Source organism: Vanessa tameamea, chromosome 10 (assembly GCF_037043105.1).
Source record: "Vanessa tameamea isolate UH-Manoa-2023 chromosome 10, ilVanTame1 primary haplotype, whole genome shotgun sequence".
In the NCBI taxonomy this organism is placed as follows: Eukaryota; Metazoa; Arthropoda; class Insecta; order Lepidoptera; family Nymphalidae; genus Vanessa; species Vanessa tameamea.
In genome coordinates, this window is record NC_087318.1 from 890,651 (window position 1) to 916,932 (window position 26,282).

Genomic DNA, 26,282 nt, shown 5'->3' on the forward strand with positions numbered 1-26,282 from the left:
TATTCGCTTTTATTACTTCACTTTAATGTTTCGTGCCCTCCATCTGCCTTATATTATAAAGTCTGAGACGTAGAACAAAATTTATGCAAAAAATATTAACAGAAAAATTTAATAGTTTAATCAAAATTAAAAAAAAAGTACGAATACCAAATTAAAAATAACAATAGAACAAAATTTTAAAAACAACTTCCAGTAGATGAACTTACAATCAGAAATAGGTTACTTTAAAGATTTCAATCATATAATTAACTAACATAACTTTGTATTTTAAACGTTAAATAGAGTAACTACTGAGTTTCTTGTCAGTTCTTCTCGGTAGATTCTACATTCCGAACCGGTGGTAGGTTTACTTAATGTGGTTCTGTAAAATGACAATTCAAAAGCCCACTTTAATAAAGCATATTACGATTTTATTATGCCCATCTATGACATGGCAGATTACGTTTTATTCCCTTTCTAACTTTTTAAGTGTGTTTAAAACGAATCTCGGTCAATGAATGAGTCAAAGAATTGAAGCTTTATAAATTTTCGCAAAACACGTTCTTAGTTCGTTTTAAAACAGTTCCCTTCAAAGCTTATATCAATTGTTATTTGGGCTGTTAAAGACTAAATTTTGTGAATTCATTATTTTCAAATCTTTTGTTTTTTACTTAAGAATTATTAACATTGAAGCCTTACCGTATAAAAAAAATTAGTTGCACTACGCAAGCAGATAAAATATACTTAAATCAAATTAAAATATACATTAAATAAGACCCTTTAAGGCGCTTTTGAATTGTCATTTTACAATACTCCTCCAGAATCTATATTCTACCGAATAGAACCAGCAAGAAACTCAGTAGCTACTTCCGTCACTTAAATATATATGATAGATATGTTAATTAAACGCACGCGTTGCGTATATAATATAAGATTCATTACTTTTACTCATTATTATATCCGGTCATAAATTTAACGAACAAAAGTTGAATTATTCAACTATTAAACGATACTCGTATTTGGACGGGTGTGTGTTAATTAATTATTGAATAGGCGTCGCTAGTCTATTTAAAACGTCTTATAAACGCGACGACTGTTTAGCAGCCATTCACATTTTGTTACGTTGGCTGCATGCTCAAGTTCCTTGGGCTTTAGAATGGTAATTGTTTAAATATTCATCGTATAAATTGTTTTCTGTTATCAATGGTATGTTTTTTTTTTGTCTAGACTGATCGTTTCATAGAGTTATCATGTATGGACACGGCTTTATCGGAGTGTTCTATTTTTGTTCGCTCAACAATAATAAAATAGTAAACTTCGCAAAAAACTATAAGGAATAGATGTAAAGCTTATTCCACAATAACGTGATGGGAAGGTTTTGTGCACCCCCGTCTGGGTAATCACTCATCATATATATTGTACCGACAAACAGAAGCACTTGGTTTCTTTCGACAACATTTGTGTTTCTTTCCGAACCGGTGGTAGATCAAGGACAATGAGGGCCTTGACGTGAGGAAGATCTTGAGCATACACGTGGATGGAAATATGGAAGAAGACATGCTACCGAACCCAAATAAAATTATGATAAGGACAGGAGGATGATGATGAATTGAATTGAATGATTTAGGACAATCAATAATTTAGTGTAAAGCTTCTATATCGAATAGAGATTTTGCCTTTGTTGTGTTCCGGTTTAAAGGGTGAGTGGGCCAGCCAAGGTTGGTGGCGCATTTCTGATATTACGGATGGTTATAATTTTTTACATCGCCAATGTCTATGACTGACCAGACTGACTTACCGTCAGTTGACCTGTTTGCCTGTCCGTACCTATATCATACAAAAAAAAACTTTCGATTACTTTACTATGAGTTTAATAATGTTTTACGAAACTCTTGCGAAATATAACATGTTGTGTGTCGTTTGCCTCGTCTTTCCCACGATGTTTAGAACAAATACAGCGATTGCCATGTGCGACTAGCGCGTAGCCAAATGTTCATGAACATAAATAACTTTACTAACCTTAAAATTAAATAAACATACTTTGATCGTTAAACGAAAAAAAAACTTGAAGTTAAAAGAGGATTCACACTATTTTAGTTAACCTAGTTGACAAATATTTGTTTCTCAAAAATGCACATATGATTTTCTTAAAGCAACGAAAGTTTAATTCAAAACGTGTTCAATTCGATTGATATTCTATTTCGATAAATAACTAATTTATTTAAATAGTGTACTTATATACATAATTAAAAATGTTAAGCTTTGTACGTTAAAAATACGAGCCTGTGTAAATTAAGTTACATTTTTATTTTCTTTTTTGTTTAATATTAATCACATACAATCAAAAACGTGTGAACATATATTTATTATAAATTATATTTTTTAATAATCTCGATATTTATTGAAATAAATTAGAGAAACAATTTGTTGTAAATAGACCCAGCAGGTCAATAAGCTGCGTCTAGTCGTAAGTTGTAAATCACATTACGAGTTAAATTTAACTGTCGCCGAGACGTTAACGCAGCCAACTGTTGAGTAAGCACTATTGTTTGGTATTTTATTCATGCATAAAATATACTTATATATTTGCATATTTTTATTCGATAATATTATTTTAAATTTAACTGTTATCGAGTATGGTCGAAATTCGAAGGTTGTCTTTCTTCTTTTTTTTAAGTTTTCTAAGTATTTTTAAAGAATAGTAGCAATACCCCATTTTAAGGAATTTCTATCATTCCTAATTTCCCTTCCAATAAAACTTAAAGCTTGTCCTACGAATGGGGTCGAGCTCAAGGGGCTAAGACCGAACCTGCGACTTTTTACATCGCTAGACAACTCGTAAACCATTGCGCTATTGACGCTTATATCTCGTTTGCTTTTAAAAAAATACTAAATAAAATGATGTCTAGTTTCACTTTTCGTAGTAATATTGTGTATATTACATTATGCGAACGGAACTTTTTGTTAACTCATCCTTCGATCTAGCTTTTTATGTCATTTCTTAAAAGAGGTTTTATATATATATATATATATATATAAAACCTCTTTTTTATATTTAACGTACTATGTTATTGTGTTTTGTTTTGAATGATACGTATAGAAACTAAATAAAATGATAAATCTGTCAACGGTATTAAGCAACCATCGACACGACCGAAACATGTCGGACAGAAGGATGACAGATTCGTCTGAAGCAAACTGCGATAGAGTGATTGACACTTTTCTGTCCTAACCTTAGAGAGATCTATTCACTTACCAAGGCGCGCCCCTCCACAATAAATATGTGGCAGAGACGTTCATTCTTACAAAATGACTTAATGTTCGTAAAATAATTAAAAGTAAGTAGACTATATTTGTTAAATTTATTTTGTTATAAAATTATTAATTTAACCTGGAGCTGAAGTTCGTGAGTGAATAGATCTGCTAATGTCCATCAAATGTATTTTTATTATTTACCAAGATAATAACAAAACATATTTATATAATTTTACAACTTTAAGTCAACCACGTAGGATATATTATAATGTATTATCGTGTACGCAAAAACTGGTGCACTTTTCCGACCGGAAAGAGTTCGAGCGCAAGACCGACGGCTTTACGTGCTGTTCGAGGAACAAGAGTGTACAAACATCCAACTTCTAGACTCCGGACTGTTATTTTCTCAATAAGACGTTCATGGCATATATTCATACTGTCATGTTCTAAGATATTTAATTTAATTATCGTACTTTTAAGTTTGTATATAATGGTATATTGAAACTTATATCAAATCAAAATTTATACTTAATTCAAGTAGGCTTTTACAAGAAATTTTGAATCGTCATTTAACAAACTATTTAAAGTAAAGCTACCACCGGTTCGGAATGTAGATTCTACCGAGAACAACCGGCAAGAAACTCAGTAGTTACTCTTTTTCAACATCTAAAAATACAGGCATATTAGTTAAATACAATTATATATATGTATGTTATGTCTCCTGCCTGGAAGTCAACAAGCATTAACTCCACGCTTTTTTATCATGAATATATATAGATGATAAAAAAACATTATAACTACGATACTAGCAGCCGATGAATTTGAATTAAGTAATTTAAAAAAAAAAACATTTAGCTGTTAAAATTCAAACATAGCCTCGTACCTTCTGAATTAAAAAAAAAAAAACAAACTTATCCGTGAACTTATAAATAACTTCCTAATCCGATTTTAACATAAACAAATTCAAAAATTTTAAGCCGACCACCGTTTCGTAAGCTCTATTTGAATACCATAATTTCCCGTTACCGTTCCTTTGATGTGGTAATGTCCTTCGCTGCGCACGCGCACTTGCATACTTAACGTACTACTTAACGAATAATTATTCATAACTTATTGGCTTGTCTGGGACAAAAGCTCGTCAGACATTTCTCCTAAATGTTTTATGTTTAAAAACCAATGAGTGAAAAGTATATTGTTAATTTTTTTATGTTATATATTTTTATATTATATATATTATAAGTAGATATATATATAGATATTTATAAATATATAAGTGTTTTTTTTTCATTTATTTTAACTAAATTATTGTTGATCTAGCTTATAAGTTACGTGCACTTGTTACTGATATGTGTTATATGACTTATGTAAATTATATACTTAAATTGTATTCAATATCTCGGAAGGGTATTACCATCCTTTAAGATTTTGCGCGCAGATTTGGATAATCAAGCAGAAAGGAAACTTAAAGATAATTATTCTCTTAAATCACAATAGCGTTAACTATTTTATACATTCTTCCCGTCTCGTGTGAGCCGCGGTAACGGGTGTTGAGTGAGTGCGCCGCGCTTTTGAAATTAGCTTGAAATTAGCTTGTGTAACAGACTTATCCTTCTCCTGTAATATCACCCATCCCTTGGCTGTGTTCTTCGAGTGTATGAAGACCAAGGGAGCGCTCCCAAGAAGAACGTGCCTTCATAAGTCAGAGCCCAGTTTTGAGGTAACAACTCCGCTTTTTCCTTAACTAAAGTCCACTTTTCTCTAGCGCGTACACACTACTATAAACCAAGCGTTTCTTCATCAGCTGGGCTCCGTCTTGAACACAGACAGCAGACACTTGAGTTTAGGACTATATTAATGACCGACTCCAACAAATACATATATACATATCGCGCTATAATTAATTTAAAAAAAATTGCGTGTGCTAATATATGAGCTTCAGAAGTTCTACTCTTTCGGCGCTATTAAAAATAGTTTTTACTTGCATTGAAATAATCAATTACAATAAAATAATAATAATCAGCTTATTAATAATAAAATATTACTATGATGATTTTTTTTCACTACGACTACAACGGTTGACGACACTTAACGGGCGGTTTAGCGAGCAACATCATGTAGTTCTCACGTCACCAATTGCGCACGTTCACTCTCACCATTTTAAAATAACGCGCCGAAATTAAAACATCAATAATTACTCTTTATCTCAAATAAAAATTAAGCATTTGTAATTGTACATACTACGTCATCAATATGTGAGCTTTAACAAAGAATGTACCAAAATTGATCAATCAACTAAACACAGACGATCTACTTTATGATATGTAATATGTTCAACGGCAGTACATTGACATTTCGTAATGATAGGTTAAGAACGCGTGTTTGTCTTTTCGTTCGTGATAAAATGCGGAAAGCCCACACGGCAGTCTACCTGCTTGTAAACCGTTCTACATAGAGATGTTTAGATAACTATATTATGAAATACAATTAGTTTAATATTTGAATATCAAGGAAGAAAGTGAAAACTACTAATAACAAGATTTCAACATCAAACTGTTAATTCGTTTTAGTAGAGCATACTTTTACAAGGTCTATGCTCTACTATGGGTTATACGAGTTGGCTAAGTGAAGTCAAAAAGAGTAAAAATACATTAACAGATAAAAATAATTAATAGCTTGTACTAAAGATCTTATTGGTAATAGAGCGAACTCTTCCAGACCACCTTTGGCTGTACTTACTGGAATTGTACACCCGGAGCAGTTAGTGAATTTTATTAAATAAATGTTCAGTTATACCTAACTATATTTTTTATAATTTATTATTTATGTCATGTCGGCACTTGTAATAGAGACTGACATCGCCGCTAACTACGACTACGACATTTGAGATTTTATATCTCTCGTGGCTATTAAAAGTTCATTAATAGACAATGAATATTTATGTTCATTATTAAAATGATAATAAAACGTAGAACAATATACAATTCTCTTGCAGGATATTTGAATTTAATTTTTGTTACTACGCATACTATAAACAATGTTAAATCTGTTGAAAATACAGCTTCTTTCTGATCATTATAAATAATCTAACTTTAAAGGAAATCTTACGAGTAAATGGTGGTAAGTGTTCAGGATGTATTTACTTGCGTATGTACAACAATTTTGAGTAACTGAACAAGGAAAACGAAAACTAATATTTATTTAAATAAATGGTTGTTATAAAACAAATAAAACCATTCATCTACCTAGATTTGCATTCCTTAAAATAATAAGAAAAAAAATCAGATTCAGTGGGGATGTCAAAGGCATCCCGTAATAGTATCGGAGTTCTTCCGTGACAACCTAAACTAAACTTGATAATTATTATCCTTATTAAGCTTTTAAGCTAGCACTACATAACTTTAGGCAAAATAAAATGTTATGTGATTTTTTAAGTATGTAAGATTTTTTTATGTAAATACACATACGTTCATGGTTTTGTGTAATTTTTTTGTTTTGCCCTGCGCGATAGCCTTTCGAGGCGATGTGTCGCTACTTTTTTTACAAGTGTATTTTAAGACACGAAGCCGATCAGACGTGGCCGGTTAGAGTCGTCAAACTTATAAGATAACTTCTATAATTAAAGTACTTCAACCTTAGAAGCTTTAAGCATTAATAGCGCAATGTTTTACGGGCCGCCTAGCGATGCAAAATATCGCAGGATCGATCCTTGGGCTACTGTCGTCCTTACTCCTAACATAAGTGTTAAGCTTAAAACGAGGGGTAAATAGGAATATTAGTAAAGCCTTAATTCATTTGGAGTATTCTTTTTTTAAAGAAAAAGCAAGTATTTTAACTTGTGAACTCCGAATTATTAAACCATATATAAATTGTTTCGTTCTCAGTTCATGTATTATTTAAAGAGAAGGTCTTTACACTGTCTAATTTGTTGTAATCCACGACACGTCGCAGTAAATCAACTTCTATGCAGCTCAACCGACGTCCGACTGTTTGTATATGGAATATGGAAAATATTTCAGTGCAAGTCCTATCCGGTAATAGTTTGCAAACAAATTTAAAGAGGCTTTGGCACTTATGCCCGACATTAGCTGTAAAAATATATATCTATTAACATATTACATTCGTATATCTCGTTGCAATACTTTAACTGTCCTGTATGAGGCGAATTGTGTAAACAATATTCGCATTTGAACGTAAAAAACGATTTTCAGAATTGCTGGTTCGGCTTAACCTGCGACCCTGACTTGAGACGTCTGGACATAACTAAATTTTGATTCAAAATTTTGTCCAATTCACCTGACGGAAGTTATAGTAATAAAGTACTAACTTTGAATAATTGTTATTTTACAATTATTAACGAATTGCCCGCCAGTTTCAAAAGTGACGATTGGATTAAATAATCTGATATTGAACATCCATTGGTTGCTTATTGCGTCATCGATTGCTAACAACCAATGAGCTCTCAGGTTACAGTTCCCGAATTAGTTAATCTGACATTGATAAGCATTACATTTATTTAAATAATACGAAATAATACCATCGTCAGCTTTTACTCAACCGTTAAGCACAGCCTAAGAAACGCCGTTAAGTAAAATGAACTTTTCCATACAAATGAAGTAATTATTTTAATAGCGGAACCACTTAATAGCTACATAATCTTCATAATTATGGTACTTTGAATTTAAATATAATTGGTGTTTAATAATATCTAGCAAATTACAATTTGGTACTGATTTTCATTTAAAATACGAGATTGATACACGAAATACGTTTAGGTATATAAAATTATATATAAATTTCGCCACGGTCATCAATCCCAGTGATTAGCTGACTTTTGTGTAAAAGTGTCGTGGAACTCTCATATACCAGATACGAAACACAGTGTAATAGTTAACAGACAAGATCAAGACGACAATTTTAAAAATATGTGACAAGACTCAGAATAAGGGAAAGTTACTCTTAATTAATTTAAAAAATAGTAAATGATGGATTAGTTCAGATTATTCTGTCAGATCCTTTATCAGAATCTGCTAGGATGCTGCTGGGATTTTATCTAATAGCTATAAATAATAAATAATGTTTAAACAAAAGGAAGAGAAGACAATGTCGTACCTACCTGTGTTGGACTAATCTTAAAATTTAATAAGAAAAAAAACAAAAGGAAATTATTTAAAAACTATGTATAACTTACATGACATTTTGATCTGTATTGATAAACATCCCAAGAGCATCCCATTATGGCAACGAGGGTCTGAGGTACTCGTATATGTGTTTACACTGGCTCATTACCAGAAGTGTTCTGTAATGTTCTCTGCTCTATGATAACAAACTAACGAATTACATAATATTAACCAATCACAAAGCTGCTTACAAGTTACGCGAATGGCTTTTATATTGCTATTTTGTAATAGGCTAATACGAAACAAATCAATAATCTTACTTATACATTTGAAGGCTTCTCGTACACTGTCAAATAATCAGTTCCAGTAACAGAAAAAAAATATGATCATTTTTAATGACAACAGGATGTATGGTATAATACTTTTACCATTATGAAGTAAACAAAAAAAAAAAACATTTAGAGTGAGACTTATTCGAACATATTATAAAATTAATCACACAGATTGACTAAAAGCACGTTCGTATATAGCATGCATTCAACTTATACGGCAAACTTACGATATTTTTTTATAATCACAAGTGTGTAATCACCTTTATTATAGCACTCGTTAAAAATAATGTTATTTAACCATGACATCATAAGGTTAACCTCGATTCTAATTATAAAACCTATAAATAAATACTCATTAGTTATAATTGTTGATTCATTAAATCTACATTATTATGGACGTGTGTTGCCAGAGGGAAAAAAATAAAGTTGACGTAAGAATTGAATATGTTACTATTATGACCGACGCTTCAAGCTATTAAGCAAAGAATTGAAAAATATATTAGCCTGTGTTAGAATGACAATTAATAATAACATTTAAATTGTTACGCCCCCCTCAGTCGACCTTTTCTCTCTTTCGCTCTAACTCTGTCTCTTTCTTTTACATATAGCTTTATATAAAATTACGATTGATGGGATTGTATTGATATTGATGGGATTTTTAATAACAATTTATTATCATTGAAATATTCTCAAACTTTCTTGATTATTTCGTTGTCTGTTATTTAATACATAACATATAGCAAATGAAACTTCGTTCCAACCGGAGGTGCTACGATATCTCTCTTTTGAATATTTATTTTATTAGACACAGTAACAGAGAACATAATCAAACAATTGCAAGCAACATTATACAGTAAATTAGACTACGCCTGTTTTCCAATGACAAATGTACACAGTACACATTTATAAGACACCACAGACATTCAAGGAATTCCAGCAAAGTTATTCTGTAAACGCAAACTCGAAACTCACTACAGAATACAATCGAAAATATTTCATTCGTTCAGAAAAGTGTGTTCCAAATAATAATTTCGTGCAGTGATAAATTCAATGTAAACTTATCGACGGTAAATTATTAATAAATAAACCGTATTTGTTGGGTTTGATTTATCTTACCAGGACCGATTTTCATCTAGTAATAAATAATTTTATAACTAATCTATTTTGAAATAATATGAATGATTCCTTTTTAATATATTGAGGCGCAATGGTAAGAGCAATCGTAAAAGATTGCATCTAGTTCCATCATTTACGTCATCAAATAAAGCAGCTGTTCCTCAGCTATTAAGGCCATAGCTGAATGAATGTCAATGATTTGAATGGCGCCCTACGGCAAATATTAATAAATATTTTCTAGGTACTGCAATGTATTAGTGACTGGAAAGGAATCAATATCAAAATATCTTTTTAGTTTTTTTTTATCTCGCTGGAAAAACGCGTTACGCGTTTCTCCCACTGTGGAAGTGGGGGGTATGTGCGACTCGCCGCTGCCCAGAATACCGAGTGCACCCCGGTACATCGGAATACCCACTAAAAAACCAGCGGTACCCTCTCCGTCTCTTCAACGGGCGCCACGGTATTGCCTCGCTTGCTATCATGACGCCCTGATATTGACTTCCCGACGGAACTAAGGCTAGGCTTTCTTAAAACTTACTTTGAATTTTTTTAGTAACGCTGATTTAAATGTTGAGCATTTTAAACTGATCATTTTTAATGTTAACCCGCAGTCTTGTTCTTTAGAGCAACACGCGCTTATTCACTTAACATGTAACACTAAAGTAATTTTGCGTTTATTTATAGTGAGCCAATGTACCGGCTCTGGTTCTGTGTATTGGCTCACTCATCGAAGCGGAACACGTCACAAATCTCGGACAAAGTCGTACAGGAAAATTTTCTCGCATAAAAAATATAACAATCACATGTGTTAAATTGACTGCGTGTTACAACTTAATCGTAAATACGGTTTACGAGAAAATAAATCTCCCCGGTATTTTGATAACCCACGACATCGGAACTTCACTGCGATTTTGTAAGAATTCACTTTGTATCTCACTAGTGAACTTGTGACTAACAGTGATACGCCATTTTGATACGTGTACTTATAATTATTATAATAAATGTGGCATATCGCATTCGGAAATTGAAGTTCGTGTTCTACGATGAGTTTCGAGTTTCTTCTTATAGAATAGCACTTGTGTTATCGCGAATGAACTTGTTTAAGCTGGAAATACTTTAATACATTGTGTGCATGAAGAAACGGGCGTGACTCAGTTTTTCGCGAATTTTATCCTTATATTTAAACTAGCTTCCGCACGCGGATACGTCCGCGTGTATTAAAGACTTAGGTTGAGTGTTAAATATTTTTACCGTAATAAATGACTGGTATGCAATAAAAAACAATTTTTAGTTACGCCGAAGAACCACGCATACATTCCTTTTTATAAAATTAATTTCAATTTAAACATTACTTTTTATAACATACGAAAGTGTCTACACTCTACACTAACAAAATAATACTCCGTGGTCGAGTAGTGAGTACACCGGTTTTCATGGGTACGCCACTCCGAGGTCCCGGGTTCGATTCCCGGCTGAGTCGATTTAGAAAAAGTTCATTAGTTTTCTATGTTGTCTTGGGTCTGGGTGTTTGTGGTACCGTCGTTACTTCTGATTTTCCACAACACAAGTGCTTTAGCTACTTACATCGGGATCAGAGTAATGTATGAGATGTTGTCCAATATTTATTATTATTAATTACCGTACTGATATATTCTTCATTTCCAAGAGATTCTGTTATTTCTGCAAACAAATTAATCATTTGTAAACTCAATCGATATTATATTACTTAGATTTCTCACAACCTTATCTTAGTAGTTGGATGATAAAAATTATCGATAATTACAAATATCTCTCAACATTAGAATGTTATATCGTTTGACCTTACGTAAAGGAGACAGAGATCAAATGTCAACACTGGAGGGATTTCCGAACGCTCTCTAGCGAATAAATATCTCGAGTTTAAGCTAAGCGATTTAAACTTTAATGGCGTAAAGTAATTTAATATTATTTAAATTAAGTTAATTATTTTATCAATTATTAATAAAAATATATAATTAAATATTACAATAATTTGATAAATATGAGATCATTTTAATTGAGTTTTGAAAATGAACAATTGCAATAATATATACATATAGTTATGGTAAGGTCAAGTTAGTTATCAAAACCTGACAATGATCTTGAACGATTAAGAAAATTTAAGTTAATTCTAATTTAAGGAACTGATAATTTAAGGATTTTTAATTCAGACATTTTTGCTCTCTGGAAATAACAACCTATAATCACTATTTAAAAAAAAAAAAAAAATTAAAGATAAGATATACCAATCGCACGGAATATCTGTGATGCTACAAATATAACAACAAAGCCAAATAAACAACATTTGACAGCGAGTTGACGCGATATCATTGGTCGGACATCTTGATTAATTTATGAGAATCGTTACGGATTTGCGAAAATACGGCGTTCTGAACGTAGACGAAAATGTTACCGGAACTTAAAGTAGATATAAGTAGTTAAGTGTAATAGTGTTGTAATATAAACAAATATACATTGATCAAGAACTGTGAATCACGTGGCATACGTAAATTTAAGTTTTGTTTATCTTTATTCCTTCTACGATAGGCTATATATAAATTTTTTCATGGAGTACAACTGTATACGGAATAAATGTTTACAAACTCTAAAGAAACATTAGCAAGTCTGCCACAATTTAATATTTAGGATAGCAACATAGTAACTGCGTTTAAGTTTAAGTTTTTATTTAAAACTAGTCACATCATTGTATCTAAATACTTTACTCATAACCTTTAAACTATATATATTTCTTTTATAATTTATTAGCACTTGTGTTTAACCGCGACCGTGCCTTTTATTTCGTTCGACGATTCAACGGACTAACATCTGCCGTGCCGAAGAATAAATGAATACTATCGCGAAAGTTTTAAGTGTAAAATTTTATAGCCTCTCTTGGAATATTGTTATTCTCCGTATCACTGAATGCGAATATAAAACATCAACGAGTCGCTCAATGTATTTTATTATACCACACAATCGGTCTCTCGCCGTATAAATTCAGATAAGACTTGTAAATCTTATTTATCAGATGTGATCTAAGATCTCGTACTGAGGTTCCAGGTTCAAAACCCGGATCGTGTTTATGAAACTTATTGGAAATTCTCACGAAGTTCTCATTAGAAGCTAAGTTAGGTAGTTCGCATTTGACATTGACTTCACAGTGACGTCAGTAATTTGTTCGTCTGCCTTTAACGGGAAGAAAAAGAAATGTACATCAAAATACCTATATTTAGTATCAAATTTATCAATTCGTGTTTGTATGACAATTAAGATTAATAATAAATATTTATTGAACTCCTGATGACAACAGGATGCTGAATTTATATTTATTAATTACAATTAGTAACTATTTGCATACAATTCGTCATAGAACAAGTTCGTTGGAAGTGCCGTGACCGTTTCCCTTCAGCGGACAACTAAGTAATGAATTCTGTGACCACTTTTAACATGAACTTCGCCGATACTTCATGCACACACACAAAAATACAATCAGACTGTACTATGTTTCGCTGTTTCTGTCTAATATAATGTCGTGGCTTTTATTTAATGTCGTGTATATTTTATAATAAAATTCTCTAGTAGATTGCTACCTTCTAAATTTGATGTATTAATTTATTACTTCAATTGAATTTAAATGATAAAGAAAAAGTATATATATTTAACAGGCTTAAAAATAAGAATATGTTGTTATTTCGTGTATAAATTTACTCTATTATGTAATAATATATTCGTCGGTAATTTTTTTTTGTTTAACAGTTGATTTTGATATTTCTTGTTTGAACATTAAGTTTTTAAGCTCCCGTTACAAAATTCATTCTGAAAACAATTTTTAATATTGTTTTCATTTCAAACGAATATTCATTCAACTTTCAGACGTCAGTTTTTTTTTTTGGTTTCGATCAAAACCATTTATAATTATACTGTAACCGACGATGCCATAACTGTGTCACTGTTCTGCGGTTTCAACGTTTCTTAGAACCATGACAAAATGTGTCACCAGCTTATCTGTAAAAGGGAAGATAATAGACAAGTACTTGCATATTCTCTTATTTGTCTATGGCAGGGAATCCTCGTTTAGTAAAATAATACTAGAAATAGCAACGTCACAATGTTATGGTTCTGAATTATTTATGTGTGTCTATGTTCCTTACACAATGATTATAAGTGTATGGATCTCAATAGGAATTGTAGTCATTTTTGTCACAACAAGAGGTTAGTTTTAATAATCTCATAAAAATTTACTTAGAAATAAATTGCCTGAATGTTTGCTTAAAATGAAAGCTTAACAATTTTCAATATATTCTCGTACCGTCGATGGCCCAGTGGTTAGAACGCGTGCATCTTAACCGATGATTTCGGGTTCAAACCCAATCAGGCACCACTGAATTTTCATGTGCTTAATTTGTGTTTATAATTAATCTCGTGCTTGGCGGTGAAGGAAAACATCGTGAGGAAACCTGCATGTGTATAAATTCAACAAAATTCTGCCTCATGTGTATTCCACCAACCCGCATTAGAGCAGCGTGGTGAAATATGCTCCAAACCTTGTCCTCAAAGGGATAGGAGGCCTAAGCCCAGCAGTGGGAAATTTACAGGCTGCTAATCTAAAAATGTAAATCGTCCTTTATTGAAGTCGGTTAATTCATTCCCTTCGTTCAATATGCTTTCTTATATATTTAATTCGATTAATTAATCTGTAAAAAAACATTTTACAGTTGACGTTGATACTTGCGTACAATAGACGTCTTCGTATTGAATATTTTTAAAAAGAAAATTTAAAGAGGAATTACATCACACGCCAGGAATTAGCTCTACTTAAGCTTCTTTTCAAGACGGGAGACAGACTGTATTTCATATAAATAATCATCATGATCAAATTACGAGCGAAACTGTGGGTATTAGCTTGTTTAAAATAGTATGCAATATGCCCTTAAATGTACCACTGCTGGGCAAAGACTTCTATTATGAAATAGGATACGAAGCTCATTGCAATGCTGGCATAACACAGAAAGTACATGATTCTATAATTCTTCCGGCACACGCAGGTTTCCTCATTCATTCAATTGTCAGTCTCAATAAATATCATGCATATCTGATAGCCTACAACTACAAGAGCACGTTAAGCCTATTGGATCTCTTACATATTGTTATATTGTGATTGTATCGATTATAAAGGGAATTGCACTATGGAGCTGTATATTTACACCCAATGCTAAGTGTTAGAGACAAGCCCTAGCCTCCATACGGTGCTACGTCATAGGATATCATAATTAATTATATCATTAATAATATCACATATTATAAATATATACAATTATTATTGTAATTAATTGATCAATAATTTGTACAACTTTAGTTAATATTATTTTATGGGATAACATTTAATACTGGCATATAACACTATTTCTTATTTTAAAAACGATTGAGCTGTCATAAGGAAAACAATTGGATGATTGTGAGGGATTGTAAAGAAATACAGAGAGATTGGAGCATCATTGTAAAACATAATTTTATTTTGCCATTCCGAACTACTGAAATTACATAAGCGAACTTTCAAAAAAAAGGAGCGTGTGTACTTTTGTACGGGCGTGAGAAGTTCTACTTCTTCAGCGTACTTAAAAATATTTTTAATCAAATAATTAATATTAATAAAATAATCTACTTATTGATTATAAAATAACAATAACAATTTAACATTCCCAATTTAAGTTTGAATAAAATAAACATTGTAAAACAAGATAAACTCAAAACTCAAACTCAAATTCCTTTATTCAATATAGAAGCATAACACTTATTTATTGATTTATTATTGATATTTATTGATACAAATTAAACACTACCACCGCACCGGATCGGAAAAGGAAACGCCCTGACCTGAGAAGAACCGGCGAAAGAAACTCAGCGGGTATTTTTTTTTCAAATTATTTAATCCATGATAAGGAATGGAGTTGTCTATCCGACTTGTCACTCTATTGGCGGTTTAGTGAGTAACTTCATCATGTACCTAGTTTACAAGTCACCCCGTGCGCGTATATAATTAAAATTCACTCTCACATTTTCAAAAAATAAAGTCAATCTTCAGTACCTTTTTCAAATCCAAATTAACTAACATTCAAGGTACCTAACGCTTACAAGATAATACATAAACATTATACTCAATCGGTACTGAACAACATAAATTATGTTCTATTTATTGTCCTTATAAAATACGTTGCTAACGCAGCATGAAATATAAATGACTATAGAGTCCTCATCAATACTAATATAATAAATCAGAAGAACTGCTCGTCGGAATTGAATACAATTTTTTTCATTTTAATATCCTATTATTGAGATAATAATAATAATAATAAAAACTTTATTGCACTCAATATCATATAAAATAACAGTACATATAAAATGGTTAATTACAGAAAGTTGAAGGCAAGGGCGGCCTTATCACTAAAAGCGATCTCTTACAGGCAACCCAACAGATGAGGACAACATATTCTGTAAAGAGGCTAGTGCATATTATATTATGATGCATACATATACAATGGATACTTGATTTAATAATCTAATAAAATTACATATAGAGAAAACGTAAAATAAACATACATGCAAATACCTGTACATACATACATATATATATATATATACATATATAAACACATACATATATATCTACATAAATACATATATACATACATACCTACTAGAGATAGGTTATAGGTTTTTAACATCTAGGTTTACTAATAATGCCGGAGCAGCTAATAAGAGGAAAATTGAATAAGGTGTATGAATTAAAACAGTTTTGATAAGCAAAGTAGATATTCTGATATATTACTATGGATGATTATGTTTTATCACTGCGAGACAGTGTAATTCACTCGTTCGGACCAATAAAAGTTATTGTGTTTTTTTTGGGGACGAGCAAATGTGCCACCCGATGGTAGGTGGTCACCGTCGCGAAGACATCAATACTATAGGATATATTACGAAGCCCTACCAGCAAGTTAAAACGTGTATATAAAGATACATATGATTGTTAGAATATGTATAATGTATATAAGAAAAGTGGTCCCGATTGCTATAATCAGAATTACGCGATACAATCGAAAATGGATCACGAATGGTAATCAGGCCTGAGGGTATGCGTCTGGGATAACATCCTGGTATGCATTACACCGTATCTAGTATTTATTTGCGGTTTATTACCGTGATTAACTTCTTATTGACTAGACCGGTTTAATGCGTAGGTAGTTCTCTTTTTATATTAAACATGGGAACATCTTAAATGACCTTCGAGTGTATGACTGGTTGAATTCATTAAAACAATGGTAATCCTATTGAATTTATTTTAAGTTCTAATTGTCGTTGTCGCCTCTATGAAGAAGCCACAGTTATGAGAATATTTTGTTGTATTTGTTTCTTTTGTAAAATGTTAAATAACTTCAATTATTCAATCAATCGGTAAAAAAATAACTCATTTTTATAAGGAAAATAAAATTTTTTTTTTTTATAAATAATTTAGTATTTTAATAAAAGTTATTTTTCTGCGACTTTAAGGTTATTGTTCTTTTATCCTATATCTTCTTATTTTCTTTTTTTATATATCTATCTGCGTAATTTATCTTATTATTATCCAGTATAATATTTTTCATTGAACATGAAACACAACAACAGAAGCTGCAGCGCTTCAAGAATAAGCGTTCAAGCAATTTTATGTGAATCATAGTTCAATCAAAGATAGTACCATCTTACCAACCAATAAGATTTAAGGAATGAAAAAGAATCAAATTTAATAAGAAAACAGTCAAAGTTGAGTGACAGGCTATTTTATTCCTAAAATCTACAAGTAGGCACATAAAAGCACCCATGAATCGTAATGTTACAGAGCAGAATTAAATTTAAAACTACCACCGGTTCGAAAAAGTAGATTCTACCGAAAAGAACCGGCATTTTGAGACGGTAATGGAGCCCTACCATGTCACTGTGCGTGTCAATTGAACTCTACGACGACATCTTTGACCGGGAATCCTACATGTGTATTTAATAACGTGGTGTATCACCGTTCTGTCGTGGTAACCTTTCTTAGCGAGCGGTAAATCGTGTTCACTTTCATTTTGACCCCAAAACTTCGATGAGCGAACTTTGACAAACACTAGTACGAAATTAACTGTTGTTAAAACGTTAAATGTTTTATCTGGTGTGTACACAGCAAACTCGGCAGACGTTGTCCTGTGTACGAAAATAGTCATGACTAGCGATCCGCCCCGGTTTCGCACGCGTGTATATCCCATAACCATCATTATTTTACTAACAATGTAATTATGTTCGTAATGTTATATATATTTACTACACGTCTTCAATTGTAAGCATGTCTTGGCAACACTAAGCTTTAAACTTGACGATAAATAAAATGGCCTTTTTAGTGAATACTTTGTCTTTCTGTCTTAAAACAATAAAAAATAACTAGTGATTCACCTCGCTTTCTATGTTATGATATGAATATAATATGATATAAATATACCCTCACACGAAGGAATAATGTACCTTTATATTAAAAAAAAAAATAGAATTGGATCATATAAACAAACTAATTTTACCTCTTCATAATATTAGTATGGACGAGTACTGTAAACATTTAAACAACATTCAATACCGCTTAAGTACTTACTATTACTGCACTCATCCTTCAAATTGGAACACAGAATAGAATACCGAGTATTACCATTTCTCGCTTAACTGATACGTCTGTGATACCTACCCAAATAGTTTGGACAAATACGGCCAGTACTTCAAATGAAATGTTTTATTGAATTTATTCTCTAATATTTTAAGAGATACAATTGATTGATTATTATTAAATATGTAATTGAATATCGTCTTTATACGTTAATACATCGATACCCAATGCTCGCTGAGTTTCTGATCAATTTCGGCGACATATCTCCATGGTAGAACAAAGGTCAGACGATACGCACAAACATCTACCGGTATTTAATCATATAGATACTTTTATGATGTTTAAACAACGCTACCACGAATGTTTTACTATAAGCAAACCCAAGAAGCTTTAGCAAAATAGTAGCTTTAAGTAGTTAATTATGCCTCTTTCAACTTTATAGGTATTAAACGCTTAATGAACAATAGGCTTTTAAAATATCAAATGATAATTTCTATTAAGGAGCTGATTCAATATATTTCAATTTTCCTTTTTTTTATGGCATAGGTTGGCGGATGAGCATATGGGCCACCTGATGGTAAGTGGTCACCACCGCTCATACACAATGGCGATGTAAGAAATATTAAGCGTTCCTTACATCGCCAATGCGCCACTAACCTTGGTAACTAAGATGTTATGTCCCTTGAGCCTGTAGTTACACTGGCTCAGTCTCCCTTAAAACCGGAACACAACAATACTGAATACTGTTGTTTGGGTAGAATATCTGATGAGTGGGTGGTATCCCAGACGGGCTTGTCTAAAGCCCTACCTCCAAATAAAGTAAGCTATACGTGTTTACTTTTTCACCTCCATTAATTTAATTAAACAAAAAAACAAAAATATTTTTATTTCAAAAATCATGATTAACCTCGTTTCTGAAACACTGATTAACGTCTAATTAATTTTAATCTGTATTGTAATTGATCGTGGCAGCTGTTGATGTAAGCGACCAATGATCATTAAATGCCCACTCAGGTGTGAACTAAATTTGAATACTAAATTGACAAGGTTTCAGATACAAGATAGATATTAATTTAAATTACGAAAGATACTAATAAATTCCTTGTTCGTAATTTCAGTAAAAACTATAATTCCAAGCAGCTGATTCTAGTTCTACTTCTGCATTTAATATATTCTTGTTAATTGAAAATTTTAAAGTGATTGTAAGACTCTACTTGAATTAAGTAAAGTTTAATATACATTATACATACTTCATTTGCTGAGTAAACATCGGCATTGAACACGCATTGAGCAGCGACGTGACGCAAGCGAACGAAGGAGCGAATCGTGCTTAACTTGATAAAAGCAATGACTTGCGAGAATGTTACATTCCTATTATCTACCTACTTTCTAAGCTAATTGAGATTAAATTAAATATATGCGGTAATTGTTGAGTTAACTTTGCGGTTTCTACTAATTGTAATTTATTAACGTGCTTCTCTCTGAGTGGATGGTCTTTCTTTAATGTGCTTTAGTATGCATGCTGGATTATTTTTATGGGTAATAAAAGTGTGCCAATGTGCCAATGCAATGTGCCAATGCATGACTATGTTCTTCTCTCTTCATAAGGCTTGGAGCATAATCCATGGATCCTAGGATTGGATATAGAAAGGTGTATGGAGAATTTTAATCGACAGGTGCAAGTTTTTCTTTACCATTGCTATATGAGATTTTTTCGATCTGAGTTGTAATAAAAAAAAAATTGTCCCAAAATTAGAAGCCTAGAAAATGTATCGGCCTAGGTTTGGGCTGATCATTTGCGTCATTTGTGATTTTTAAATTATTATATTTGTTTATTTCTGAAATCGTTGAGCTAAAGAATTTTGGACTTCCTTGAGTAGAATTTTCAATCCCAAATTAAAATGAAAAAATATACTCTTAGCGTATATCTATCGTTTAAGGGCCCTCCTGATGTTTCTTTTCACACCGAACTTTTTTTTTACAATTAATGAACAACAAGGAAGAAAAAAATCTGCTTTCTGAATTATATAAATACTAATTTGATTTATAAATTAAATAAATTATGATAATTTCTAAGAGTTTTGTGGACCTGTTGGAGATCAATCGATCCAAAAAATTACCGTTTAGTGATAAAGTAAAATTATTTGCTATGTATTCATTTGTAATATAAAACATATTTAGGAACTATTTTATTTCACTAAAGCTATCATTATAAGCCACAGATATTGATTTCCAGTCAATAAAACTAGGCACATTCTAAATTACACAAATTAGATACACAAAAACAAAATTAATGGTATAATAAAATACGTCAAAAGATCTCTTTGAACTGTAAGAGATGACTAATTATAACCAATTTCTTGCACTTCGAATGTACTAAAATTTATCGGAATGAAAATAAGCAGGCATGGGTTCTATTCTCGGTGCATTCCTGAAGCTAAACAAGGAATTGTTTTAAATCTGGACTGGGAGCACGTTGCCACTTGTACAGGGTTAAGTGGAATTCAAACCAATTTAAAATAAACTGTTTTTTCTTCGGCTTGCATACTTAAATACGTACGCAAATAGGGGGAAACCGGAGACCAGTATAGCATCACGGTTACCAGATAAGGAATGATTACGAAATGCATCATATTCTCTTGTTGCAAAACTTTCTTGTTAAAGCTGTAGAACTTAAATTATTTTGTCAATATTTTACTATAGTAGGTTTTACTATATAGGGCTGTCAAATGCACCACTTATTATTAAGTGGTCACTACACCTGCCTACCAACAGAGGTCATAGACATACTGTAAGAAATATTAACAATTTCATACATCACCAAAGCGTCACCAACTTTGAGATGCGAAGCTGTCCCTTGTATAATTAAGCTGTCTCGCTCATAATTAAAAACAGAATACAACATACTAAGTATAGCTACTTGGCAGTAGAATAAGTAGAGAGTGGGTACAGATCCAGACAGGCTTCCACATATCTCTACCACCAAGTGAACCACCACCAATTTCAGCTTTCGACGCTCTATTCATTTTATAGTTTTAATAAGGGATTAACCGCAATACATCGAGTAAAATTAAATTCGCAATGTAATATTCAAAATAGATTGTATACCTATTAAACCCAGTTCAATGGCGACTTGTCAAATAATTATTATAAAGCAAATCTAATTAAAATTTATTAAATTCCGTTATTCGATACAGAAGCATTACACTTGTTGATTGACAATTTATTCTAGTTCACACTAGAAATATTTACCACACTTTATTTGCGCAATTAAAATAAATATTATAAATCTGTATAGAAATCAATGAATTCAACATAAAATTGAATGTATATAATGATTGTACCAATTTTAGTCGGTAAAAGGAGTTTCTACCGGGTTTTTTGTCATTTCTTTTTTGTAATAATGACATTTCGAATCAGCCAGTGTAAGTGGTGGCTTTACTTTGAATTGATCTTATCAAATTGTTAAATTTCGTTTTTAAAATTACTTATAAACATTTAAATCTATATATATTTATATAAAAGCGAAATACCACTCACTGATTGATCACGAAATATCAGAAACTACAAACACCTACAAACTTGAAATTTGGCAGGTAGGTTCCTTGTAGGGTGTAGACATCCGCTAAAAATAGATTTTACGAAACTCCATCCCTAAGGGAGTACAACAGGGGTTGGAAGTTTGTGTTTTATAAATTTCGTGCGAGTAGAGCCGCAGGTTCAGCTAGTAAATCATATTTTTATTGATGAACATTTTCCTCAGGACTTGGAACAAGACCTTGGTGATGGAGATTACGCTAATGATGTCGGCGAAGAGTGGGATCCATTGGAAGAAGACAGCAGCTCCACCAGCAGGCCTCTCCTTGGGATCACACCTTCAGCCTTCACCAGACTAGATGTATCCAGACACACTACCCTCGACCCTGTCGCTGCGACTAATGAACGGCCAAGGATTTTAGAAGATTGTAAGTTCTTACCGACGGAGCATTACTTTAGTTTTAACTACGGAGCGTAACCATAAGCAATTAAAATAAAAAGTAAGCCATTAAAATAAAAAGAAAATTCACGAATTTTTAGTAGCAGCTGGAAGAATGTCTTGTACCTCAAACCTAGTACTCAAAAGCCGTTTATTCTTTGTCTGGCTACACCACAGTCAGAATTTTTTAAAATCAATAACAGAGTGCACTGGTGTAAATGTCGACATCCTCAAGATTTACCACATGAAGCTACACCACTTTTGATTAAACTCGGTTAGGAGTATATAATCCATGAGTCCATGATTAATGATTTTTAAGAAAACAAAAATGACAGCACGGGTAAACGAGTGTTTTAAAACAGATTGAAATAGCTCACAAAAAGCCATTCACTTCTTTTAGTAAGTTTGTACTAAGTTTCTTTTTCTATTTTCCTAAGGACCGTTACGGACTCTTCGACTCAATCAGAATATATTGTTTTTATTTAACAGTTCCTGTATGGTTTTCCAGCTCACTCCACAGCAGAGGAGCGCGTGTTTTTACACAAGGGCGCAATAGCGAACATGCGCAACGTCGTCCACGCCGGCAAGTGTCTCACCCCACAGCCGAGGTGGCTCTCTGTGAGGAAACTGGCACCAGCTGCGGATACTCTGTATGTATTCATTTAAAAAATGCAATAAGTAATTAACTTGATGTTATAATTTTGCTACATGTGGTCACAACATTTACTTGGACGGATAATATTTCACAGAATAATTGTTTTGATAGAAATGAATATAGACAGCATAGCGAAGCGTTGGGTTTAGACAATTGACCTAATCGCACATGTACGGCCGCAGCTTTACATCGTGTAGGTAGTTGATCTTAAAATCAGATTGTGCTATTTATACATTACATTTCAGTTACATACCGCCGTGCGTGCAGCTGCACCGCTGCGCTCCAGACTCGGGCTGTTGTTACGACGAGAGCCAAGTCTGCACGCCAGTCGATGGGAAATACGTCGCCTTATCGTTCTTCGTAAGTATCTATTTACTTCTTATATATAAAATTATATGTTGTTGTATATAATTGATATAAATAGATTTCCAAATCGTTTGAATGCCCACCTTGAAATTTGATGAATAATTTACCATGGATGTTTGAATAGTATCAAATTAGTTGTAACTATGATTTAGGCTGCAGCACATCAATTTTTACACCGATCTATCGACGGCCTTGATAATTTGGTATTCATACGAGTATATATGACGCAGCCAAATGGTTAAATTAGCCATTTAATTAACAGCCTAGACACTTTACTAAATATGTAAAAAATCTATTTATCCCTGCGGACATCGATATTCATTGTTTCTTATGCTGTCTTTAATTATTTAAAGGCTTTTATTTTAAAAAATACGCCAGACCTACCTTATTCTAATGAAAATACTTATCCATCAGTTATAAACCATCTCAGCCTCTTCTAATGTGGAAGAGGATAGAATCGTTTGAAAGATACCTACATTTAATTTTAACTTATTTATGAATACTCTCTATTTTGCTCATTATGGGGACATGTTATAGGTTTAGCGTCGTCTCAATATCGACATTTCTCACAATAAGGTATAGAAGGCGAAATTATTAGATGGAATGCACAATCCAAGTGAAAACTTGGGCTGTTGATTTATAAAAAAAATAATGGTTTTTTTTGCAGCTAAACCGAGCCGGTAGTAACGTCACACCTGCCAGGATATTATTCTACAACCACACTAGATGCGCTTGCGTCTCAAAAGAAACGCAACAGAGTACACCTAGGACGAAGATTTATCACGGAGGCGAGAAAGAGATTGAAATTAGAGAGGAAAAGAACGAGAGTGTTTCGAAAGAAAGACAAAACGATTGGAGAGCGCCCACTGAAGAACCTAGATTAGAAAGAGATGAGGAACAGACTTCTCCCCCTCAATTAAAAAGGTTAATTATTAAAATGATATCATATCTGATAAAAGCTTTCTAGTAAAATAATTGTCTAGCACACTGTTTAGTAGAACAATTATTATTAACTGTCCCAGACAATAAATTATAACTATTGATTGTAAGTCACCAACTCTTTAATTACATTTAAATAATACAAAATCTTATTATAATTATTTTCACTAGATGCACCTGTCCAGCGCTGTTCAAGAATCGTATAAAAGATGGTATATGCTCCTGTGTTTGCGATTGGCCAGAAATAACTCGGAAACGCGAATGTCTCTCCCTCGCAAGGGGCAAGGAACACTTCGGATTGAGGGATAGGGTATGTGTCTCACAAGGAGACTGTACAATGCCGACCTGTGAGTACGGACCCTACGAGAGAAGTTCCGGCAGATGTCCGTACAGACGATTCAAGAGAAGATTCCACTCGAGAAGATACCAGCGCGACAAAGTCTGATGCATTATCGCTATCAGTAGACCTTACTAATTTTCCAATCGACATTTCAAAATAAAATTTTCAAACAGCTACAAAATATTAGATATACTAATAAGTAGATCTAAGTCATACGATCCAAAAATATTAATGGAGTGTGGACACCAAACAAGAGGAGAGGCTTATGTTGACAATATTTGAGACTGTAGGCAAGGTATTAGTCCTGCCCATACACTGCCAACCGATCAGTTTCCTGTCTGAATTTATGATGAAATGATATGGAGAATCGTGGTTGAGTGGTAATCGATACAGAATATTAAAAATCGATTAAATATAGACTGATAGTTAAAGAGCTGATGCAATTAAATAATGCAACATGAATTATGAAGCAACATTCAGGACGTCGATACTCAATCGTCGTTAGCGGAATCGAAATATCGTTCTTTTTTCAATGTCACATCTTCATTTAAATACTAGTCCATAAAAAATACTGCTTTGATAAAAAAATTATGTCTAATATCTTAGCTTTCGGTCGACATTTTTGGTCGAATTTAATAAAGAAATTTCAAAATAAGTAATAAAATTTACGCAAATGTTAGACGTAATTGGCGACTGTTTCAATTATTATTTTAACCGATTAATATTAACGCTGTGCCTTGTAAGAAAAATGTTTAAAATTTAATATCATACGAATGTATTTAATAATTCTCGTTACATAAAAAGTCAATTATAACATAGGTAAGGATAGTCTGTATAGATAAGATAATATTAAGAGGTATTATGTATATTAAAATAAAAAGTTTTGTAACATCTGTTATTTATTAAGGCTTATGGAATATAGCCATATCTTCATGTTTCGTCTTAAGAGGTGGATATACGTCGTTGACCTTGTTCGACTGGGCATTACTAATAAATATGCCTCGCGGAAACCTCAACTCCTGTGCCCTGTTATTGCAGTAAAAAAAAAAGTGCACACAGCACATCTCGCCCCGCATTGACTAGGCGACAAAGGGATTGCAATGCGATTACGATTGCTCGTATCAAATATTCGGTAAAAATATTGAAAAAGATATTCTACAAAAACAAGCCGAAGGTCCCGTTAGTATTGTTTTTCTTAATATTCTGATATAAATAAAAAAAATATGTGGTAGAAATCTGAAGAAAAAAAGCTAATAATAACAAATTCAGAGAATACTTCGCATATTTATTTCTACTTTTTACTTTTAATTGTTTTTAATGGTTTTGGAGAAGAAGAAAAGTTACTAATATTCCTATAGCCTAACTATTTATAGGATATACTTATAGTTTTTCCGGTAACAACAAGGGAGAAAAAGTAATCAATGTAACTCAAGCCTTTTCGCGTATATCCACGCCTTAATGGATTGCTTGTGCAAGCTATATATTACGATAGTCAACCAATACTAATTCATTGTATCATTA

The 26,282-nt window shown here is 32.5% G+C and overlaps 1 protein-coding gene across 1 annotated transcript in view; it reads left to right on the top strand.

Annotated features, from left to right (window-relative positions):
* Pvf3 (PDGF- and VEGF-related factor 3) overlaps positions 1-25,794 on the top strand; it is a 35,218-nt gene extending 9,424 nt beyond the window's left edge. Inside the window, exons 2-6 of the mRNA XM_026633703.2 lie at positions 22,249-22,450; positions 22,970-23,111; positions 23,362-23,476; positions 24,150-24,406; positions 24,593-25,794. Coding sequence (XP_026489488.2) covers positions 22,249-22,450; positions 22,970-23,111; positions 23,362-23,476; positions 24,150-24,406; positions 24,593-24,866 — 990 coding nt within the window. The 3' untranslated portion in view covers positions 24,867-25,794. The remainder of the gene's footprint in view (positions 1-22,248; positions 22,451-22,969; positions 23,112-23,361; positions 23,477-24,149; positions 24,407-24,592) is intronic.
* Positions 25,795-26,282: the final 488 nt, after the last annotated feature.